Source organism: Charadrius vociferus, unplaced genomic scaffold (genome assembly GCF_000708025.1).
Source record: "Charadrius vociferus isolate BGI_N301 unplaced genomic scaffold, ASM70802v2 scaffold59, whole genome shotgun sequence".
NCBI classification, from domain to species: domain Eukaryota; kingdom Metazoa; phylum Chordata; class Aves; order Charadriiformes; family Charadriidae; genus Charadrius; species Charadrius vociferus.
Window position 1 is genome coordinate 5,515,283 of NW_009661371.1, and position 24,404 is coordinate 5,539,686.

General features: G+C 36.8%; 1 protein-coding gene across 3 annotated transcripts in view; it reads right to left on the reverse strand.

Annotated features, from left to right (window-relative positions):
- FSTL5 (follistatin-like 5) overlaps positions 1–24,404 on the reverse strand; it is a 302,516-nt gene that overhangs the window by 199,091 nt on the left and 79,021 nt on the right. For all 3 annotated transcript variants that reach the window (XM_009893724.1, XM_009893723.1, XM_009893722.1), the window contains exon 3: positions 21,072–21,320. In XM_009893724.1, the coding sequence (XP_009892026.1) occupies positions 21,072–21,320 (249 nt within the window). The remainder of the gene's footprint in view (positions 1–21,071; positions 21,321–24,404) is intronic.

A 24,404-nucleotide genomic window follows, 5' to 3' on the forward strand; every position in this document is an offset into this window, starting at 1 on the left:
GAATTCAAGGGTGTTCTAGCTAATTAATTTATTGGAAGAATCACTAGCACATAAATTACAAATTCCAGCTAAAGGATTGTGGTAGTGTACAGAAAATGACTGGCTCCTCAACTAAAGATCTCGTAGCCCGTAGTTTTTTCCTGCAATTGTTTTTCCTCTCGGAAAAACAATTATATCCACTAATCTTCCAAGGGACATCCTGGATACCTCCATGACTATTGCTTCCTTAACTGATTAGTCAAAATAGCATTACTCCTTCTTGTTGAAAGATGACATGAAGGATTCAGAGCACAGAAATGGGTCTTTCAAAGATCTGTTTTAAATATAAAACAACTCTGTACATCAGTGACACAGTATTTGTTTTAAGACTCCAAAATTATTTTCCCTGCTCAAGGCTTGGATATTTGTGTTCATAGAATTAATTGTATCGCAGACTGCAATTGGGAAGTCTGAAAATATTTTCTTCATAACTTCTCATTTTTCTATTTTATCCAGGGTTTAAATCTTTGACATTTTCCCCTTATATTGATTTACAGAGATACTTTATTTTGCAACTACTTGCATGAGAATTGCTTGAGTCACAGATCCATCCATTCTTCCTGATAGAGCTCTGATCACATTTCTTCAGGAATTTTTTCACTCATCCATCACTGATACCCATTCCAAGACTGCATTTTCAGTCTCTCTTTCCCCCTGCTGGACATTGCTCTCAGTATGGCTACAGAGGTATTAACCCTTTCTTCTTAGAACATGCAAGTACTATACTCCACTGAGCACCTGTCTATTTCAGGCTTGCTTTTTTTTTTTGTAAATGATTACTGACTTACTACTGTAAAACTATAAATAGTCCACTAGCTAAGCATTACAATTCTGCATTGTGCACAGCAAAACTCATTTGCTGTGCACACTTGTTCAAACCATCTCAGATATGGAATTTGATTTATTAGGATGTATTTTAGCATGGCATTTCTAAATCCCACTCTGGAAAAGTACACGTAGTTAGAACAGAAACACCTGACGGCCTCACGTTCACTCCATGGATGTGGTTGGTAGTGGCTATCTTAAACTTTATATGGTCAAGCAACTACAGGTAGACTATCCTCAGCAGACCTGCCTGAGTTTGCATAAATAAAGTGTAGCTCCACATAGCGACAGAACAGAAGACCTGCTAAGTGACATGTGTCCCTTATACCTGTCTACAATAAAAAAAAAGGGAGAGAGGGAGAAGAAAAGAGAGTGTGAGTGTGCACACATACACACACTAGTGTGACCCTTCCCCAACAATTTTGCCTTCAGTTGGCTATGCCAAATGCCTCTTCTACTACTGCTATTACTCTTTCACTGTTTTTATGCAGTTACAATTCCTGCTATTGAAGGCTCACATAACTACACCAGGTAACTACAATTTCCATTATTTTCTATATTAGCAAATAAGGTAGAACAGAAACATAACAACGATGTCACTTCAGGCAGACCATTGAACATAGTTCATATTCCCAGAAGAAGAAATGGAAAGTTTAAAGAATTGTAATGCCCTACTACTACAGATCGCATGAGTTATTATGCACTGACAAATGCAAATTATTTTGTTTCCATGGCACAGCAGCAGTTTTCTACAGAGCCCACTTCTTGTCTAACCCTTGGTACACAAGGTCCAGCTCTACCCTAGAGATCACCCACTACTGTCAGTAACAACAGCCAACAAGTTATTTACCAACAAATTTTAGCTGAGTTCAAGGGGAGCTCTAGAGTCCAAGACATGCATAGCACAGGAAGCACACTTGTGTTAGTTCTGTATCAGAGATGAAGCAGATTGGCTAAAGAGCACAGACAGAAAATTTGCACTGGTGCTGCCTGTCATTTGAAGATTCTAATTACAGTGGTTTCTAATAATATTTCTTTAGTCAGCAATAAATCTATGAATTTACAAAACATTTTCATCCTTTTAAAATTATTACGTGCAAATGAACTGACTGAATATTTTATGCAGCATACACCACTTAGAGCTGGTCAAAATTTGGCAGCTGTATCTTTCTGGTGTATTTCTTCCTAGCAACCAACAGTAACAAACCATTTTTTACAGAGACTGAAATATGGCATTGAGAAATGCAACTCAATTATTACAATCACAGCAAAGCAGCCAAACACCATTAAGTGATTCACCAACTCACGATAGGAGGTAAATTTAGCAGTGTCATTTAAACTGGTCAGTGTGCTAATTTGTTGCGTAACACTACGCTGAGTGGTTCAAGTCACTACTTAAGTCAGCTGAAAGACAGCCACTGACATGGCTTTCCTATTAGACCTTAAATCAGAAATAGTGGAGTCCCGTCCTTGTTGTTAGTACTGCTGTATGTCCATTTCCATTATATCTACTGCTAATCTTTGTCTGACTTTAGCCAGTGATAACTTCACGACTTTTGCACACCAGAGAATTTACCAGGAATGGGGATTTTGGTTTTCTTACAATATAAACGCAAATAAAATTAAAACATTTTTAGATTTGCAACCACAGGCAAAATATTGTCCATTCCCAAAGCCCTGACAAGTCAGCAAAAGGCTTTAGATGTGTAAACAAGTTTTATGTATTATCCCATAAAAAACATGTCCAGAGGACGGTTCAAAGGCATTGTTTTCAATTTGTGAATTAAGGGAATAATTATATATTTATTAAGCTGGCTGAATTGCTATGACACGATTTGACTGTCATAACGGTATAGGATATATTTTGGAGTAGATACTGGATGTCAGCAGAGAAAATTGAAAATAGTTCAATTGATAGGTTTCTACCTTTAAGCAGTTTCTTTTCTATTAAGAAAGGAAATGGTGCTATTGCTGTAAATGGAGTTAAAATGCTATTAAATGCCTGTACTTTGAAATACGTCCCAAAGCTATTTGATGTCTCTTCCTGCATCTTATTAGCAGTCAAGAAAATTCAGATCGCCAAAACATTTAAAAGTGCTGCCCAGAGCAGACCAATTTTTATTGTCAGCATATTGTCAGCAGGGACGATAATCAGATAATCAAGGAACTTTTTTCCATAGGCAAGTCTGAACTGGTCATTTAGTGTTCATACTGATGAAAATCTTCCCTGCAGAGATTCAAAATACATGGAAACTCATTCTCAGAAGCAGAAGGAAAAACTATCAAGGTTCCTTGAAATCACTCCTTCCTTTGGATTTAAGTCAGTGTGTAACAAATAGGTATGTACTAAAACCAAGTGGTATAACATAGCAGCTTCTGGACACTGAGACAGCATCAAAAAGTGGAAGGTAAGAGAAAATGCAGAAGGAAGGAGACAATTTTCATTCTTAAGAATTTCTGAGATTTTTCTTCTCGTCCATCTCTTATCAGTCACGTATAAAATACAATTTTCTTTATCTCTTTAACTACTTTAAGCATTTTATTTCTACTCCTCCACTTGAGCAATTATTATTATTTTTTTTTTTTTAATTAAAGCTAAAATTCATTGGTTTGGGTTTTTTTTTTGTTTCAGGTATTTGGTTGGTATTTTTTGTTTGTTTGGTTTTTTAAGTATCCTGGAAGTTCTCTGTAACCAGTTGTCACTTCCTCACGATGTTTATGTCTCTTGCCTCCCTATCAAGTCCAAAGGATTGTGATAGTATACATCAATTGAATGCGGGCTAATTACTCTTACTGTCTTAGTTGTCATTCTGGAATTTAGTTTTTTTATTCTCCACCAAAAAAAATCCAACCACCACCAACCTATGCACAATGAGCAAAGGTAAATTGTTCTACTCTGCAGTCACAATTCCACAGCCAAGGTGTCTATGTAAACATTCATATGTATGAATACATATATATATAAAAATTTAGTATTATTAGTTTTAGTATTATTAGTATTATATTTATTAGTTTGTATATACACACATGTATACAATATATACAAGCAATAACCCATGTGGACTAATTTGCCTTACAAACTAAGAATGTTCATCAGGCCGCTACATACACTGACAAAGAAATTGGCTAGCTAACCTGGGCTTCAGCAACTTCTGCAGTATAAACAGCAATTCAGAATAAAACCTTACAATTTACACAACAAAATGAGTCCACTGTTGAAATCCCAGTGCATTACAGTTATTTCTACAGCCATAGAGACTCTGATGAAGATGAGAAAGAAAAGTTCAACCTTAGGAAAAACCTTGACCAAGGTCACTTCAAGACAGACCAAGGAGATCCTGAACACTAACAGAACACTGAGGCTACAGCAATTTGTCTCAACTGTCACACTTGTCGTGTAAAAGAGGGAAATAACCCACTGATGCAGTTTTCAAAATGCAGAACAAAGTAGAACAACTAAATTCCTAGATTCAGTGAAGTATCTCTGCAGGATTTTATTCCCTAGAAGATAGAGGAAGATGGTGGATTCACACAATGGAAGTGTATCCTCTTCAGGACAGAAAATAAATCCCTTCAAGTCATTCAGGGAGAAAAATTCTTCAACTTAGGACAGCCTCACAGGGAAGAAAACCCACAAAAATATACCAGTAGACTTGATTTTTCTCAACTGAGACCTATGAAGTCCATCAACAGGAAATGGAATTCCTCAGGAAATCTCTATCCTGTACTCTGTTCTGTCACAAACTAGTGTTAGCTCTACCTGATCCTTAAAAGACCAACACACGCTGCTGAACATCGCTATTCCTCAATTACCAATGAGCACATGAATTCAAAGGAAAGAACACAATTCACTTCTCTGGCAATTGTAACAGAGTCTACATTTCAGAGGCCTGAGCCAATAATACCACAGTAACAATTTAGGAGTATTTAAAATGTACATAGACTGAAAATTTAAAGTTAGGAGTGTGATAATTTGAACTTCAACACATAGTGATCTGTTGAAACAAGCAGACCAAAGTGCATATAGCCTCCTCCCAGCACTCAGAAATACTTTGGAGACCACAACTCATTCTGAAATCTCTAACAATCTGTGAAAGGCAGTTGGTTGACATACATTTAATCAAGTTAAGAGAACCTTTCTCCATTCTTTAAATTAGGAAAGTTGTGAGAAATGCAGAAAATTGCTGTTAGATAATTGTACAGCCTTTCACCTGCACACAGATAACTTACTTTTTTTTTAAAGCAGCTCAGATCAGAAGAGAAACTACTGCTAAAATCCACCCATGGGTTTTCCACTGCTCCTGTGAAAAAATACATTAAAAAACCCACCCACAATCAAGGAGCAGCTGCCCATTTTCAGCTCTCAGAGAGCATCATTACCTAGCTCAATTTTGGGTATCGAGGAAAAGATTAAAGATGTGATAATGATCATAGCCTGTGAATACCTGCACTACTATAAAACCTCTGATTCTAGGACGCTTTTTAATCTAGTAATCTGGTAATCAGATAAACCACCTTTAAACTAATATCAATAGTTCACTCTGGGCTACTTTCCGGCATGACTGAGTACTGCTGATCTCACGCATGTGACAGACTAGAGAGAACAAGGGCAGTACCCAGCCAGCCGATTCACAGACTGTAGCAGCCAACATTTTTATGCCAAGGAAAATAGTGAAATGCCTGTAGGATCCATTTTTTAGAATTTGTCTTGACAGGAATTCCAGCCTGACAGTTTCTAGTTTCTTTGTTGGTTTTGGGGGTGTTTTGGTTTGTTTGGTTTTTTGTTTTGTTTTTTTTTTTTGGGGGGGGCAAAGTTTTCTTAAGCAAACTTAAGAAAAAAAAAAAGAAACAACCTACACACTTCCAATGACCAAGCAGCATAGCAGTGTACTGCAAAGCAAAAAGTAAAATAGAAAGTTTAAGATTGAAGAGAAAAATCCAAGTTATTCCTTCTGCTGTCTTCCCACAGAAACTTGTGTTTCTAACTTTACAAAAAGAACTCCTTTTTTGATTGGTAAAAATTATGGTTGCACTCTATCACCTGTGTAATAACAGTTCTTGTTTAGTGAAAAGATGGTTCTCTCAGCTCTAAATAACTTATATTTGGAGCTTTTTTTGTGAGCAATCTTTTCTTTCTTTTTTTTATGGACTTGCTCATATATCAATATTGTAAATAGATTTAAGCTGATACCATTTCTGGAGAGTTTTTAGGCCTTCTTATACATGTTGAGTGGATTGATCACTTTGGCTTTGCAGTATTGCATCTATTCAGCTCTACACAAATAAAAGTGTGTCCATCTGTATTCTGCCACTATTAAAATTTTAAAAAATAACTGTGTTTCAAAAAGAAATTTTTTCAAAGTGACCATGGAAAAATTTTCAGTGAACATGCCTGTTAATTTTTGCTTGCACAAGTAATTACCATAGATTTTGCATTTGACTTCTTGTGAAGCGAGCCTCCTCTTCCCCACTAGTCCAATATGCAAATAAAAAGGGTTACATATTAAAATGAAGGTATTTAACCTTCACTTGTAATATTATGTACACTTTCTCTTACAAGAGACAGAATTAAGATCCTTTATCCTTTGATTTCTCCTCAGGCTTTTAGAAATAATAACACCCCATTCAGCCTTCTGCACTGAAAGTGCAAGTCCCTAAATTACGCATTATAAAAGAGCATTTAAATACTGCAAATATAGAACCATTCATCAGGTGAACTCTGCATAAATTTTCCCTGCTATCAAATTACCACTTCAGAGTCCAATTCTCTTTGTCAAAATAGGAGTAAAGCACTGTCTGAACTTTACAAAAATAAAAAAGCACAAAATTAGAAGTTTCTGTGTGCTACTATTCACTTTTCAGTTCAAAAATTCATTTCACTTCAAGGTCCAGAACGTTTGGTAAAGCATTTGTATAGAACTCAGGAAAATATTCTTAGTAGATGTAGATTGAAAAATGTGTCCACAAGGCATCCTATAGCTCCCATCCTTTGATCGTCTAAATAACACCATTGTTCTGGGAAACAACCGTTTTTCGTCCGGGTAAACAGATTTTTCATCTTTCAGAAACAACTATGCAAAATCGACACCATGGACTGGCGCCATCCGCAGATCTTTCACAGTATGAAATAGGAATATCAAGATGCACATCCAGGCCCCATGAGCCTTGAAAGGATCCTCACTGCTACCACCACCACTAATATTTGCCAACAGAGAAAAACAACTGACAAAATGAGGCAATGATTTGATTCTCTTTTTTTAACCACTATTTTTGGGGGGGGAGGTGGGAGATTTTTTTAACTGATATTAAAGTTATATATGTATGTACAGGTTGGTGTTAAGAGGAGGATATCAAGACAACTCTAATGGCTTTATATTGTGTATAGACTTACACTCATTTATCAATGAATTACAAAAATGAGTAAAGGTTGTAAGCTGTTATTACTAGGTAATAACATAATGAACACCTGTTAACTTAAGACTTAACCTATTAATGTTCTTCTATCTTTGGTTTATTTAGGCTTCTCGCTGCTTAGGAACAGGACTATACCTTATTGTAAGTCCAAAGACAGCAAAAGATTAATGGAAATGCCTTTTTTTTTTTAACTTCCACAGTTTTTCGCTAGTCTAATACAAATAGTATTAAGCAAAGACAAAAAAAAACCTAAACCACAACAAGCACGGGAAATGTAATAAATTTCTTTTGATCTTTTTTGTTTCTTTTTTCAAATACATATTTGCTACAAACACTGGAGAGAAACAAAGCAAGTCTAACTTTATTTTTTCAAAGCATCAGAATTTTCTGAATACTTTTGAAATTTTTAACACTTTAAAGGGGTTATACAAGAAAATCTTTAAAAACTTAAACTGTGAGGTCAATTTGTAAAACACACAAACTAGGCCCACCATATCCATTGTAAGTGAGGAACTGCCACCAGCTGTCATGTTTACTGTATCATCAACCTTTCAGAGATGGTTTCACAAAACCTGAGGGACTATGCCTATGTGTAGAACAGTGGAGTTAGGAGCACTTCCTTTATTCTGGGTTTTTATTTACATTTCAGGCAAACCCCGAGAACATTTCAGGACAACGTTCAAGTTGACTAACTTGTATCCTTTTCCCTAATCCTTACTTTCTGTGGAAGGTGTTAAGCAGGTAAGAGAGAAATCAGGAGGTGGTTCCTGCATCATTAGGGATGAGGATCCTTGGGTATGCAGACAGGAAAAGCCCCAGCTCAGCATGCAGGCGGTCTATGATCCATACCTTGGGACCTTATTGTCATCTCTCTGCTACTCCTTGTCAATGAGCGACTTAAAACTAACCTTCCTATGTGAAAAAATATTTTGAAGACCGAGTATTCATTTTTGTTCTGATGTTAGACAAACCCAACATCTCTGGAAACGGTCCACGGATCCTAATGTGTCACTGGAACAGCCATTAAGGAGGACATTAGCCAGCTTCATGACAAACCAAGGCTACAGTTTCTTTCTGCCAACTTGGAAAAAAAAAATCTTTGTCATTTTTCTCGTCATCTTTAAGGTTAGTCCTTGAACCATGACGTTTGTGAAAGACTAAAATTTTTGGAGTGTTTCCCCTTTACTACTATTCTTTACTGTTATTACATACCCTCCATTTGAATAACAAAATTAGCAAACAAGACAAGTGGGCAGCTCAAGACTTAAGACTTGGCCTGAGATAGTGATCTAAACCCAGACTTCAGAGCACAAACCTGACTGCATTTTTGCACTTTGTATAAGAACAAACATCACTTTATTGGTAGAAACAGCGTGGTTTTGATAAAACAGCATTTTCCAATTAACTTTTTTTTAAGGCTTTCAAACTTTTAACCCAGTATTTCCTCCTTTAAACTCCTTCTTACATATTTCACGTCTGCAATATACCATTAATTCTTCAAATGACTGACTTCAATGCCAATGAATCTAATCTTCATTTGACTTAGTAAGAAGGCTTGAATCAGGCGCTGAGTTCACTCAGATTATAGTGTCAGAGAAACCTTTGTACCAAGTAGAAGGGTTTTTCCCCCAACTAATCCTTACCACATAGGCGTTTTTGTATACAAAAATCTGAAACACATAATTTCTAATTTCTTCTTAAAATACTTAATTTAAAAATATTATAAAAATTAAAGACATCATTAGCATTCTTATATATAGCTTAAGTCACTTATCCTCATGTATCTAATATATACTGATTTCCTACGTTCAGCATTATTACAGACTTTAAAATCTTTTACCAAGTTTTTTTCTACAATGTTTATTACAAAAGTATGTTTTTCCAACCACCATAACTTAAATTTCTGCTATAAAACTTCATCATACAGGAAAAAAGATGGATAGATTCCCAGTGTAGCCATTCACCATCTGCTTAAGCAAATACACTTAAAGATGCTTCTACAATTGGGATAAAATGACAGCAAATCTAAGAGCACACAGAGCTTATATTCTAAAATGATAATTGTACAAGTACAGTTTGCATCATTAGGGACCAATAAAAGTCTTTAACGTTGCATTCCGATGTCAAGGACCTTTATCAAAGAGAAGTTGGAATAAGAAAATAACAAAGAAATGATTCATTCAGTAGTTGCCTTAAATTTAGGAGCACTAATGAAACAACTTCTAGACCATAACTAGTATTTAACACTACAAGGATATTTTTCTCACTTTCCAATATTTTTACTGATGTACAAGACTTGCCATTGTACTAGACTTCACGAATGGGATATTTTTTCCCCCTCATTTTCCTGGTGGAATTAATCATAAGCACAAGTAAATTCTGTATTCTTAAAACTAGTTCGATTAAGATTCTCTGTGTATTTAGATTGTTATTATTTTAATTATCAAAGCGATGACTGGGAAATATGAAATCCATAGCCTCCTTGCACAGTGAGAGATCCTGCCAAACAAAGGCTGAATAAGAAATGAAAGCTTGCAATTTTATTAGTCAGTAGCACTTTTTCTATTCAATACAACTAACATTATTAGACAGATATCAAATCTGTATTAGAACACGGCTAATAACAAAGCTTCAATACACTGCCTGTTTACTGGGAGTCTTAGTAATAACCCTATAGAGAATACAGCTAAGAACTCTACTGCTTTAAGGCCATCATCAGCAGTTTTCTTTGGCAAAAACACTTTTCCTTCTAGAGATTCAGCAGTCTTGGTCTCTAAATGGTGTAAAGAAGAAAAAAACATTCCACCATCTGTTTCAGCCCTGAGGGAGACAAACTTTCCTGGCAGTATATAGTTCAGGATTTAATTGCACCCAAAGCCAATACAAGTAAATGCAAAAATATAAAACATCATTCTTAGCAAGTAGAAGTTTTGTATAATTTTAACTTTAGCTTATTTCTTTGGGTTACATTTTAACCTATTTTTTGCTATTATGTTTTCCTTTATTTCCCTTGTTTGCTTTCAACAATCTTAAATTAAATCCATGTTATTCCACATAAAGAGAAAACTAAAGGATCTAATTAGATTGCATTTCCCAGTTTATCAAATTTCATTTACTATATGCTTGATTATCAGGAAGAGTACATTTGCTAAGGCCAATGACAGTAGGAACATTTTCTAATCTCAAATAATGATTTTTTTTCAAGCAATCCAGTTTCTTCATTAAAAGTAAAAACTTCAAATAATAAAAATTTTATAAATATTAATGTATTTTTGAGTATCAGTAGAAAAGCTCTATGATTTCAGTCACTGCAAAAGAGAGAAGTTTCAAGTCAAATAAAGGGAGAACTAAATTAGACTGAGGCAAAAATTAACTATTTTGAATTCCTGAAACAAATCCTTTAAAATCAGTTTCAACTGTAGGATTCTTTGGGCCATTCCATACACATTTCAATATGAGCTAAGTCTGTTTTATCTCTGGACAAAGTCTATCTCTTAATTTGATAATATAGCCTCTTTTAATTGAGGTTTGTTAAAAGGAATATTGCGTGGCATCAAAAATTCCATAACAAAAAACCAAAATACTGTCACTGGACCACTCCACTTATTATTACATGTCTCTAAGCTTCCAATTATTGTCTTTTGCTTGCAAAGCATTCTGCTACAGTGCTGTAACTACCTACCTTGTTTTTTTAAAAACTAAGGTAATATTTAATATTTAAAAACTGCGAAGTCCTGGCAATAAACAGAATATATACACTACAATGTTCATCAAAATCATGCTACTTTAGTTTTGGGGTTTTTTTTTTATTTATCTATGACACAATTAACAGAGTATACCGCCCCAGTCTTCTTCTGTTAGAAACTGCTTGTAGCTAATTATTTTCCAGTCACTTCTCACACTTACCCATACCATAACTTTGAAAATTAAAAAAACTAACCACCTGATAGTTGTCATGGATGGAGGTGGAAGAAAGTCATCTTTGTACCACAATGCATTCTAGTCACAAGATGAGATGAAACAAACGGAAAAATTGGGAGGTATCTAGGCAGTGATCTACTAAGAATTTGAATTTGGAAGTGTCCAGCTCTTGCATCTCGCTACATACATTCTACACGTCCTAGTAGTTTCCAAGAAGTGTGAAAAAACATACAATTTTTACAGAAATTGATAGAATTTTGCCTTAACTAGGTACTGCCAACTGTGTAGATTAAGTTACTTTGAATCATATCCCATTTCTCAGGTTCCACTAAGGCACAACATATTAAAAACAAGCAAACAACCCTGAAAAGGCAACACTGCTTTCTTAGTTTTTGTTTATTGAACCAACAAATATTTCTACTATCCTATGTTAAGGGAGAGTAAATGGCAAACCCCAAGGGGAAGCTTTTATCTTGCAGGTTTTATCCACTGTAGGCTTACTCTCCCCATTAATTACTAGCTAATGGAGTCAGAAATAGAAATTTAGGATCAGTTTTGCATGCCTACTTCTTGCCTACTTCTCTCCAGCTTTTGTAAAAGAAGCTACTGTTTTTTGCAGTTGGTATACCATGTACTAGCCAACATGAATTACAAATATTATGCCAATGCCTTGTATATCTATCCAATTGCTAATGATTTTTAAAGGCCAACAATATGTTCCATCAGACAAATTTCCCACAAGACCTAATGATAACTGACATGATTGTAATTAAAACTTTAAAAAGTTTGCATTAAACAAACCAATGTGCATTAGCACAATGCTTTGTTGTTATTCTAAACTCACTTATTTTAAAAAAAAAAAGAATCAAACTCACTTAAATGTTTGCTTAAAGACAAAAATTCCTCAGTTTATTATAAATTTATGACAAAACAGTTTAAGTTTAGTTTGATTTACTGTGCAACAAGTTTCACTATCATCTAGTACCCAATTTTATATTTAAAAATAACCCTATTTGATAAAAATATCACTGAAGCATTATAACTGGCAGCAAGAAGTTTTAAGTTTGGTGTATGTGCAGTCACTGCGCAATTAAATTATGGACTACCGTTGCCCACTGTTGTGAGCCGCAGGAGGCGGCGAGGAGGCTGCGTAGCATCAGGGAGGCTGAGAAATGGATAGATAGGTGGTTCCAAGGACAGTCTGCAGTGGACAGACCTACAGCCAAACAACCAAAAACTCCCCCACCGGCACACACAGAAGGTGGTGGCGGGGTGGGCAGTAATCCAGAAGAACAGAAGCTTGCAAGAGTAAGGACCAGCAGGAGGAAAAGATGTCCCCCCAAAACTGAGGTGCCCTTGCAGAACCACTTCAACACTCTGCAGAGCAAAGCGGAAAGACCAGTCACGTGAGGGGAGATGCTGGAGCTGAGTAAGGCAGCTCGATATGCTCCCCATATAACCACCAGTCCAACTAAGAAAAAGCAATGGGTCAAAGTAGTAGGCAACTCTGTTCTGAAAGGTACAGAGGTACTCATTTGCCAACACGACACTCTCTAGAGAAATGTGCTGCTTACCTGGGGCTCCCATCGGGGATGTCACCATGAAACTACCAAACCTCGTACAGTCCACTGACTATTATCTGCTGCTGTTGTATCACATCAGCACCAGCAACACTGCCAGGAGCAGCATGAGGAGTATCAAGAACTACAGAGCCCTGGGAGCGGTGGTAAAGGACTCTGGGACGCAGGTAGTTTTTCCACCAATCCTCCCGGTCAAAGGGAAGGGGTTTGAAAGGGCCAGTCGAATCTGTTGTGTCAACAAACGGTTACAGGACTGGTGCCACAGCCAGGGGTTCAGCTACTTAGACCATGGGACTCGCTTTGAGAAACAAGGTCTGCTGGAGGCTGATGGGGTCCACCTGTCAGAGAAGGGGAACGTCATCTTTGGTCAGAAGCTTACCAAGCTTATGAAGAGGGCTTCAAACTAGAGTTGCTGGGGGAGGGGAACCATCCCACTCCTACCAGTTTGATGCCAGTGCCAGCAATAGATGGCCAAAGCCTGGAGAAGGATCACAGGTCAGCAGGAGAGAACCTGGAGCGCAGCACAAAGGAATTCCAGCCACTCCAGCCAGTAAGTCAGTTTCATCGGGGCCCAACTTAAATGTCTCTATGCAAACGCACGTAGCATGGGGAATAAACAGGAGGAGTTAGAGACACGCCTGCAGGGCTATGATCTTATTGGCATCACGGAGACGTGGTGGTCAGCTTCATTGGGGGCCCAGCTTAAATGCCTCTATGCAAATGTACGCAGCATGGGGAATAAGCAGGATGAGTTAGAGACACACACGCCTGCAGGGCTATGATCTTACTGGCATCATGGAGACATGATGGGATGGCTCCTATGACTGGAGTGGTGGAATGGAAGGATCCAGGCTCTTCAGGAAGGACAGGCACAGGAGACAGTGAGGGGGAGTCACCCTCTATGTCAATGACTGGCTAAAGTGCACAGAGCTCTGCATGGGGATGAATGAGGAGCCAACCAAGAACTTATGGGTCAGGATTAAAGGGAGGGCAGGGACAGGTGATGCTACAATGGGGGCCTCATAGAGGCCACCTGACCAGGAAGACCAAGCAGAGGAGGTCCTCTATAGACATGCTTGACTGATTCAGTGACTTGATACAGACTTTGGAATGAAGCTTTCTGTATAAACGCAGCTTTTTTGAACAGATTCAACATTGTTACTAGAAGCAAAAAGTTTTAAAATTCAAATTCTTCCACCAGTGAAAATCTGCGATATCCATAGACCCATTTCTTTGTGTGGTAACAAACAGCAGTGATGTCCCTACAAGCAATTTTAAACTTCATTAAGTTTTGTACAGAGATTAACTAGAGAACACTAATTCCTCATCACTATATGAATGCAGAATACATAATAGGCTAGAGCTTATTAACACATTTATTCCAGTGTTGAAGGAATTAATATACAAAGATTGGGACTGCTTTAGCTACTGAAAATAACAGATGTCTTTAGCCAGTCAAAAAATCCTATACTTAACGCCTTTTGAGTCTTGTCACTGCCATATTTTGAAAGTATGAATTTAACTCAAAGGAAGGAAAAAAGACAATAATTAAGTTTTAGGTTTTAGTTGCAAAGTGGTAAAGGATCACCAACAGCAATCAATGCAGGTTATGTTCCATGTTTAGTTTTTAAATTAAGCATGCTATATGCATGTTCTCATAAATATCTTGCACTCAACTTCACTCTGCAGGCTCAGCAGCAGACATTACATACATAGCCCTTGCATCTCTGTTAGTTAAGACAATTAAGACAACTGTAGGCAGTTTAACAGAGATGTTTGTGATAAGTCTTACACAGATGCTTGAGGAAAAACAATGACAGTCTTCCAAATATCATGAGGAGGACAGCAGACTAGAGAAACAGTGCTAAAATTCAGGTCATGGTTTCAAAGGGCAATAAAAAGAACCAGTTTTCCATTAATTAGAGCATCACTTTCCAACAAAAAAATGCTGACAGAAGAATACATATCTGCCATAAACACAACAGCGATTTGCCACTCTGTGAACGTTCAGTTACTAATCTTAATAGTTAAAAAACATATATGATCCCTGCATGAAGCCATGCTTCAGAAATTAATCTTAAATCATAAGTGTTGCACTAAAGCGAACATATGTAGATCCTGGGCTGAATTCCTAATACAAGTTGAATAATTCCTATGGTCTATCAAAAATGTTCTAAGACCAAGTAGAATCTTCCTTACTTAGTCTCCTGATTGAGTTCTGAAAGACTTTACATATTTCTTTTCATAATCCAATTTTTGTTGAATATACGTTAACAGTTTATCAGCAGCAACCAAGGGTGTATTCTACCTGCAGGAATTCAAGCTTTCAGGAGTGTAATAATGATGTTTTTGAGAGCTTCAACAGAGAAGTCAGAGGGGGGAAAAAAAAAAAAAGCAAAGTCATCTTAGAAACAAGTTCTGTTGCAATGAAAACACTGCACCAGACCATCATTCAGACTAACATATCCTAAATTTCTTTTGAAAGACTGGCTAGTGATCAGCATTAAGTAATGAGTGTTCGAGATTTATATTTAAGACCGGATGAAATATTTCCTGAAGTTAAATTGATAAGACAGAGACTTACATGCTTGCTTTTGAAGTATATGAACATCAAATCAGATGAAATAAATGTCAGTGCTTCTAAATGAATGTGTCAATATTTTAGGAACCAGTCTAAGACCACACTCACCTAGGGCACAAATCACACACCAAAAAAAAAAATTAAGAAAAAAAAATATCTTTGAACGAATCCTGTTGCAGTCACTGGAGAGGTTAGACTGGCATTCTAGATCTTTTCTGTAGGCTACTGTTAGGATTTAGTTCACTTCAACTCAGTTCCCCAAGCCTCCTTTCAAAAAAAAAAAAAAAAGCCTACAGCCCTTGCCCTAGTGTTTACAAAGTCTGTGAAATCCTATGTTGTTTTTACCCATGAGATCTGTGTACAAAACAAACAACAAAGCTTGTTTTGAATCTGTTCCTGCTGCCTTATTTGATAATTTTTAGTTCTTTTATTGGAATACAAGACAGTCTACTCCTATCCACCCTCAGCATGCCCCGCTGACTTTGTAAGCCTCCTTCAGGTCTCTTATAAGCCATTTAGTACTTTCGGTAATGACTCTTGGTCATTCCTGTTGATGTCTTCTGAACTTTTTCCAGTGTGCCCATGCCCCTTTTGAATTTGTTCACAGTCAGCTTTTATCCTCACTGCTGTGAGCAACTTAGGGAAGAAAGTTTGCTGCCAATACTAAGCTTCTACTTTCTCTTTTAGGAACAGACTGAAAAGCAAACATTATAGCAGTTCTCGGGGATCTGGCTGGTTTAGTAACAGTAGTAAGAAATCTCAAGCTCACAGGCAGTTTAACAGATTAAAAGATTCACCAATTGAAAAATGAGACAAAAATAGAAAGAGAAGAAAGTAAAATATTGTTAATATCATAAGGATGCTACAGAAGCTACTTATAAGTAAAAAGCTTACATATGAAGTAACGTTTATTCCAGAAATATTCTATAAAAGTCCTAGCACACAGGAGTGTTACATTGCTGAAGATTCCTAGTAAATTGCAGTTTGACATAATGATTGAGTATAGCACTGTGTACAGAAATAGATTTAATATAAATGTACAAGAAGCTCAGGGTGCAAAGAAAATATAAGATGAAGTTTGTCATGGGGAAGTTTAGACTTTTGTTGAGATTTACTGACCTGGATTTAGGAAAATTAAGTAATTGAAGAAGATAAAAACTAAAAGAATAACTGAAGCTCATTTGACATCCAGTGTTGGGCGTGCACCACCCAGTACATCGTCCAACAGAACTTTTTAGAAGCCAAAGAATAATGCCTCCAAATTTCTAAGTTTGGCACAAAGCCATTAATTTCACAGTGCCACTTCACAGAACAAAGATAGTGGTGGAGACACCAAGTAAATCAATTCTAGTCCATTTGAATCAACACCCTCTGGGGCTTGTTAAAGTTACAGCTAGTGACAGCCAGGAAGGCAGCATGCAGTAGGATCAAGCACGGCATAAGCCAGATGGTCGGATTTCTTTTCTTGCACAAAACATTAAAAAACTGAAACCCTTAAGTGCATGGCTTGAGAACAGCCAGGACATTGGAAGCCAAGAGCGTGCAGAGGCCGCCTAGCCAAAGAACTACGCAGTCAGCAAGCCAACAAGAGTGGTGCCAAACCAGAATGGCATCAGCCCAGCAGACTTCCCAGCTCACACTGTCAATATCAGATCTAATGAGCAATCTAAGCTTTGAACTTTGATTTTTTTTTTGGTCACTAGTATTTCTTTTAGTTCATCGTCCATGTTTCCTCTTCTTCCCACCACTGAACTCACCATCCTGGCACTTAGCCACCTCTTTTCTCCTTGATATACTCACTCCCTACCTTCACCACATTATTTCCTTTCCTTTGTTTTCCCTGTTCTCGTACCTTCCCCTAAATTCTGTTCAGGAATTAAAAAAATAATAAAGCCACAAACATGATAGCCACCAAGGCTATGTAAACTAGCAGCCAGCCAGCTGCTCACTGGCCCATTCCTTTTTTCTTCTAGCTGTTGAAAAAACTGATTTGAGATCAGACTGAAGGTTCCTTAGATCACAAAGGATTTCCTAAGGAGTGCTCATATGTTCTTAGAATAACTCTAAATATTGTAAAACATTTTTAGTCAGTTAAGGCCTGAGAGCACCTCTGAAAATAACTGTGGAACTTGCATTCACTATCTGCCAGTCAAAGGACATTGAAATTCACGGATGGGAAACAGAGAACTTAACAGGTATAGAAAATACTTCTAATACAATCGCGTTTTCTATGGATCTAGAAGTAATTAGCTTCTCTGCAGAATACATTCTGCTTCTATACCGGAAGAAATCAAGACAGCTTATTGAGTAACTGAAAGGGTCACAGTCAACATCTAACCAAACCATTAGGAAAAAATCATTCAGCATCTGATGCAAGACACCATGACATGTCAATAAAAATCGAGAAAAAAATAACTTCTATTTCAGGATGGCCATTATCTTGATCCATGTCAAAAATGTACAATTTGCATAACAACCTCAATCATCAGGGAAAGACAAAGAGATACTTAAAACTTTCTATTTCAATTAATGTTTTATGCCCATGTTCCCCACATATTTGGGAAAAAACATATGATTTAATTTAGAGTGAGGTAAAAAAAGACAGCGAGTGACAATGCAGAAGGAAGTAGTCTAATGAATCTGAGTATGTCCATGTCAGACACAGGAATGGGAAGAACAGCTCACATACTCTATTAACTGTTCCAAGTTTACCTGCACCACCTGTCAGCCTACAACGGGACAAAAAAACCCATCAGAAGATGAAAAATGTAAATAACAGATTTAGCGATAAATAAGCTACATAGAAGGCAGGTAAGGAACAAGAATCTGAAGTTTTAGTTTCGAAAACCAGCACATCAGGAGAGTACAGCATTGACACAGGTAGCTTTCATTACCTCAAAACACATTTATCAAATGCTTCAGACATGGCTCTGTGAAAGATTTGACGCTTTTTGTCTATGTTGTTTCATGCACAGCCTAGGTAAGACACATTTCTCAGTGATGTTAATGGAATTTCAACAGATAAACCAAAGATCTCTCATTTAGCAAGTCAATCCTTTTAAACAATTACATGATCAGTGGAGTTAAAGGGCAATTTTCAGACTGCTAAGTAGAACTCACGATATTTGTGATCAACTATAAATCATGCGGTTACAAGATGTATTATTTAAATAATTATAGCTACTTAGCTGCTATTGTAATGTTAATCAGGTATACAGAACATTTGCTTATAAAATTTTATTCTCCAGACATAATACTAAAGTAAAACTAAAAGCATGATCTTGTTAGAGACAAATACAAAGCTTAGAAAAGATAAAGTTTACAAAAAAAAAGAAGAAAAATCAATGCGGTCATGAAATACAGTTATTTGATCGGGGAAAAAAAAAAAGAAAAAAATCAACTGATTAGTAATAAACCAAAATGCAAAAATCTTTAATTGCAATCATCACATAGTCATTGAAGTCAGTGACTACCCTACCATGTAACAGCATCTTGTAGGCATACTAAACCTCTTTCCCCTCTTGCTACCAAAGTTTTAATTAGCCTTTATTAAAGAATTCTGTGAAACACTAAACAAAATGCTCAGAATATTTGTTTTCTGAATGCAAGATTTTTTTCCTAATGTTTCCCATCTCAGAAGCAGCTCACTGAAGCGAGATCACTTGTGCTAGAGAACGCCAGTTAAACTAACCAGGACATGTGGCAGTGTCTTTTGACACCACTGACAGTGATGGGGTTCACCTTCTCTATCCAGGAGTCTCACAGTTGAGGGATTTTTCCTATTATCAGGTCAAAAATATTAAAAAGCTAACTGGCAGGACTTCAGCCCTACTGAAGGCAATCTACTAGTGGCTAGCTCAGAAGTGTTTTGTAAAAGGAGAGAATCACATGAAAATAGTTTGAAGTCTTCTGGCTCCTTTACCATACAGATATAGTGAATGCTGGAGGACTCATCGATCAATGGTCATGAATGGCAACAATGCTTTAACATCACTGTGCTATACTACAGCAACGAATGAACCGAAGTTAACAAGGTAGAAATTGAGATTGGTAAAGTCCATATTGCTGTTGCACAAACCATTCCCTACAAGCCCCATATACTATACTCCTAAAATCAAATTTTCATTTTCCACTACCTCAGAACACATGCTGCTTACTTGAAGTCTCTATATTGTGATGATTTATCAATTTTATACAGTGTCCGCATTTAATTTTGAACAGTTAAACCTTCACTATCACTTACAAATGTATTTCCCATTCCAAGATTTCCACTCACATCCCCTTTAATCTATGAACCTCTGCCCCTTAACATGTTTTGAAGTTGCTGACCTTAACAAGTGTTGAGAAGCAAAGGAGGAAAGGCATGTCTCGTTGTCAGTCACCCCATTTACTCAGCAAGAAACAACTACATAAAGCCCAGCTGTGCAAGCATTATAATTTTTTTTGTTAATTAAGTTTGTGAGAAAAGATAATTTTTGTTGGGTTCCCCCCCACCTCCCAGTATTCAATTGTTCTACTACAAAAAATAATAAAGATACTGGTATTTGTGCACAACCTGGTGTGCTTGAATTTGGTAAAAAAAAGCCCAACTTTCCATTTACAGGACAATTCCTCAACCATAAGTGTAGTAAAAAATTCAGCTTTGAAAATTTTAAAATTGTTTTCATTTTAACAACTGTACACTAGAATACAATCTCGAAAATTGTGATTAAGATTTAAGTGGAACATTGCAATTTAAAGGAATGTTCCCAACAAAGGTGAATTCAATTTAATGGAAGTATTTCAAGACTTCTTTCTGTGAAGACAGTAGTTATTAGTTGCTGTAACTGAAAATGCAACTATATACACAACATATAATAATGTCAACAAAAATAAGACAGTCTTTAAAAAGAATATGAATTAATTCAACCCCTAGGGAAACTCATAAAAAATGGCCTTATTTAAAAATATCACCCCCCCCAAGCCATCTGCCTGTTTTAACCAGTAAAAACCTGCTGCAAATCTGTCAAAGTACTCATAAACATGCTTAATCAAGGTCTGTATTGGCAGAGTTCCAGAAACCTGCAAGGTGTGCTCAAATTACTTAAAACAGAGCAAGTTGCAATTTTTAACATCTTCAGTATAAGATGCTTAACATAAGGTAGGTGTATCTCTCAGCATTCAGGCTGGCATCTCGCAGCATTCAGAAGATTAAAAAGGAGATAAACTTGCATGCTTTGCTAAATACACAAGTAAACCCTTCACTGTCCAAATTCAAAGCAAGCAAAATCCATTTAGCCATGAACAAGCTGCTGGTCTATCCACTTCAACACCAAATACGAGCACAGGTCCTGCAGCCTTACAAAACCCCTCTGAAATCCTAAGTTCTGTTTTTCCTGTAACAGAGATTAATATCCTTGGGGCTTTGGGAATGTAAGTACATTCAGATGAATGAGGTCAACAGCCACGTTTCCAAGACAAGCTGACGTGGATTAGTTTCCAAGAGACAACTGGTTTATTCAGGTTAAAAAGGGGTGATTGCCCAGAGCACTAAGTACAAATAAAAAGAAAAAAAAAATCCATATCATCTCCGGAGAGAGATACTTACCGCATTAACTTTTTGAGTCATTTCTTCACTGTACACTTGGCGCAGTCTCAACAGAGCTTTAATCGAAATGCTTGAAAACACATACCTGATAGCAATATTCCAGATATTGTTCAGCCGTGCTTACCTTTGAAGAAACAATCTTCATTGTGTACAATGGTGACCTTTTGCTTTTTCAGACAGGCAGCCCTGTGCACTTCGCAATGGTTTTCATAGAATTCTCCATCAGAACCGCACACGGGCTTGTAATGTGGCTTGCAGTGCTCCATGCACAGACACTCAGCTTGGCCAGTCTCCCCGTTCACAACGCAGTGTCTACCCAGACCGCAGTACTTGTTTTCACATGATCCAAAATGGCCATCTTGACCCATATAGCCTAATTACCAAAAAAAAAATACCAAAGAAAAAATTAATTACATTTTGTTTAATTGCATGCAAGACACAAAACAGATTGTATTATGTAAATGAAGTGAGACTATGTCCTTTGTTACATCCTTGACTAATGATTAACATAGGTCAGCCTGAAATGAAACAAGTTTAATCTCATTATCATGACTAGGTAAACTTTCAATCATTGTCATCTGTTAGATTAACTGTAATTAACAGCAACATCTAGTGACAATACAAGATTTACTCTTCCTTTAAAAAATTTCATAGTAAATCATGTCTTTTTAAATGTATACTGAAGTTCGCCACCTTAGGATTGCTATGCTATTGCATAATAAAACAATGCATTCTCTAGAATTTATAACATTGAATATCTCAAGTTGGAAGGTAACTATAAGGATCATGGAGTCTAACTCTCTGCTTCTCGCAGGACTACCTAAAGCTAAACCATATGGCTACAAGTGTCATCCAGATGCTCCTTGAAGTCTGACAGGCAGATAAAATAGACACACACAGACTGATACGCAAGAATAACGAGAGCTAGGTCAAAGCTCTTGACCTACATGGAGAACAAAAACCTCAAAAACCCACACCTCTATGGTGGCCAGACAATGACATTTCAGGGAACTGAGCATGGTGGAAGAGCTGGACTGATACATCAAATGAATGGTGGCTAGAAGGAGTTAAACAAGTCTCCAGTGGTATTTCAACAAGAAAAACAGGATTTGGATAACAAACAGTTTTAAGAGGGCTGCAGCAGAGATAAAGGGGCTTCTGCTGGCCGCAACTTCCACTTCCTTCTGCTCCCAAAAAAGGGGAACGGATTGTCTGCATTAGGATAGAGTGGACAGGTGGCTTTGGTTGCCTATCTGTGCTGCTGCCACCATGTTAAAAAAAAAAAAAAGTATTGTGGTCAGTAGCAGATCTGTAGGTGAAAGGGAAATTTAAGTGCACAGTAATACTTCGTTTGTATATCCCCGATTTCCATTTTTGGCTGTCATAGAACAAACTATGCAGTCAGTTCTTGGCAAGGGAAAGGGTACAACTACAAAAAACACAGAACTGTCAATTGCAATTACCAAAACTTCAATTATGCAGGTATTCTGATACCATAACTGTGCCCTAAAATAAGTAAGAAAGTACTAAAGTGTCTCTAAACAGGGCAATAGGCACTGCCCTTGACAGTTACTACATTTTATTCTCTTGCTGTACACTCCTCATCTCCAGAACAAACAAGAACTTGATCCCCAAATACTATATACACCTTGTATTATAACTCCTCACGATACTTTCCTCATCCTCACAGTCTAGCTGAATGATACTTGGCTGCCCCATAAAAAACCCACAGTATAAACAAACAAATAGCAATGTGTAATTTGGTAGTATTAGATTCATTTTCTGTAGCGAAGAGCTAACCTGTCGTCTCAATACTATAGTTTGAGGTACATTGCTTCTAACCACTGAGAATTTATGTTTTTCACTTCAGTGGCAGAAGTAAATTCTTAACACCACTTTCTTCTTAAGCCTACAGGTCTATTAGACCTAGGACAACAGTGCTTTGATTCTTTGCTTTCTCACACTGCACAAATTTTCTACAGACAAGTGTGCTACAGAAAGCACGCAACCATGAAATTCAGCTCTACTATGACAATGCTTCTGCTGTGTTATTTTATAACAGTTTGAGAACTACTTATTCACCTCAGATGTTGTGTATCTGATATAAATACACTACAGTGGTTTTCATACACATGGATGAAACAGTACAGACCAGGCTGATGGTGGGTCGCACTGCTTATGCAAACTGACTTGAAATGGTCAAACCCAATTCAACATTAAAAATTTCCCGTAAGTTTTTGAAAATATTCCTTCTTGTGCAAACGTATCACCACCATATACAAGCAACAGACATTAACTGACAGAAATTAATGTAAATCCAATTTCCTCCTCCTACTGCTAACCTCAAATAAAGTCTTGCAATGTCCAAGAGTACTCTACAGCACAGGTCATGTACTCACATTACAGAATTAAAGGACTTCTTTGAAGTGATAGAACCACTGCAGTTTGAGGCCAGACTCCATAAATCATTATTATTTCTGTTTTCTGAATTGGAAGATAAACATCTCAATCTGACAACTGCTCTGAATTATTGAGAGGTGTGTGGTGATTCAGCAATGCACTGTGCTGGATATTACTGTGAAAGTAGAAATCTATTTAAAACTTCACTTGGGACTTCATTGTAGTACTATAATTGAATCTGATGCCTGAATGCAAAACAGCCACTTTCAGATGAGGCAGAATGATTCGCATAATATATACTGATATTTATAATATTGGTATAAGTAGCATATACCAATCATGTACATCAGTAAACAAGCAAGGCTTTTGCCCTAATGAAAAACTGCATTACTTTGTTATGAAATGTTTTATGAATGTCTCCGGTTTACACCATTAACTGTTCCAAAACAATACACATATTCGCATACATCACTGCATAAGCAACTCCTTCTATTGAAGTCGATAGTAAAATGCCCATTGACCTCAACAGAAGCAGGATTCTTTCTTCTGACATAGTTATTGCCTTAAGTTCAGCTATTTTTAATGCCTTCAGCATGTTTAACAAGCACTGTTCTATGCTATTTTTAATTTAGGAACCTGAAGATCTTCTAAAGTATTTGATGAAAAGGAGCAGCTAAGCAAGTGTTCCAAGTGTTTTATAGTACATACTGAAGAAAAACCAGTTTAAATGTTTATCCTTAAAAAGTCCACCAACTAGTGGTTACCAGATTATTCATACCAAAAAATAAAATCCGTGTAATTTCAAGTGAGGTGACAAAATGTTCACAAACATAACTTTGATAGAGATTTGAACTAAAAGTGCACCCAATTTTGAAAATGTAAATAAAGCAATAAATATTAAATAGCTACTATGAGAGAAAAATAAATGGGTTTAGACATAAGTAAACTTTTTTTTTTAAATAAGCTAGAGACACAGAAATGTAGGCATTTTTAATACTACCAACAGAAAACAAGGTTATAGGTAATGGCATGGATTTGAACTTCACCAGTTAACTCT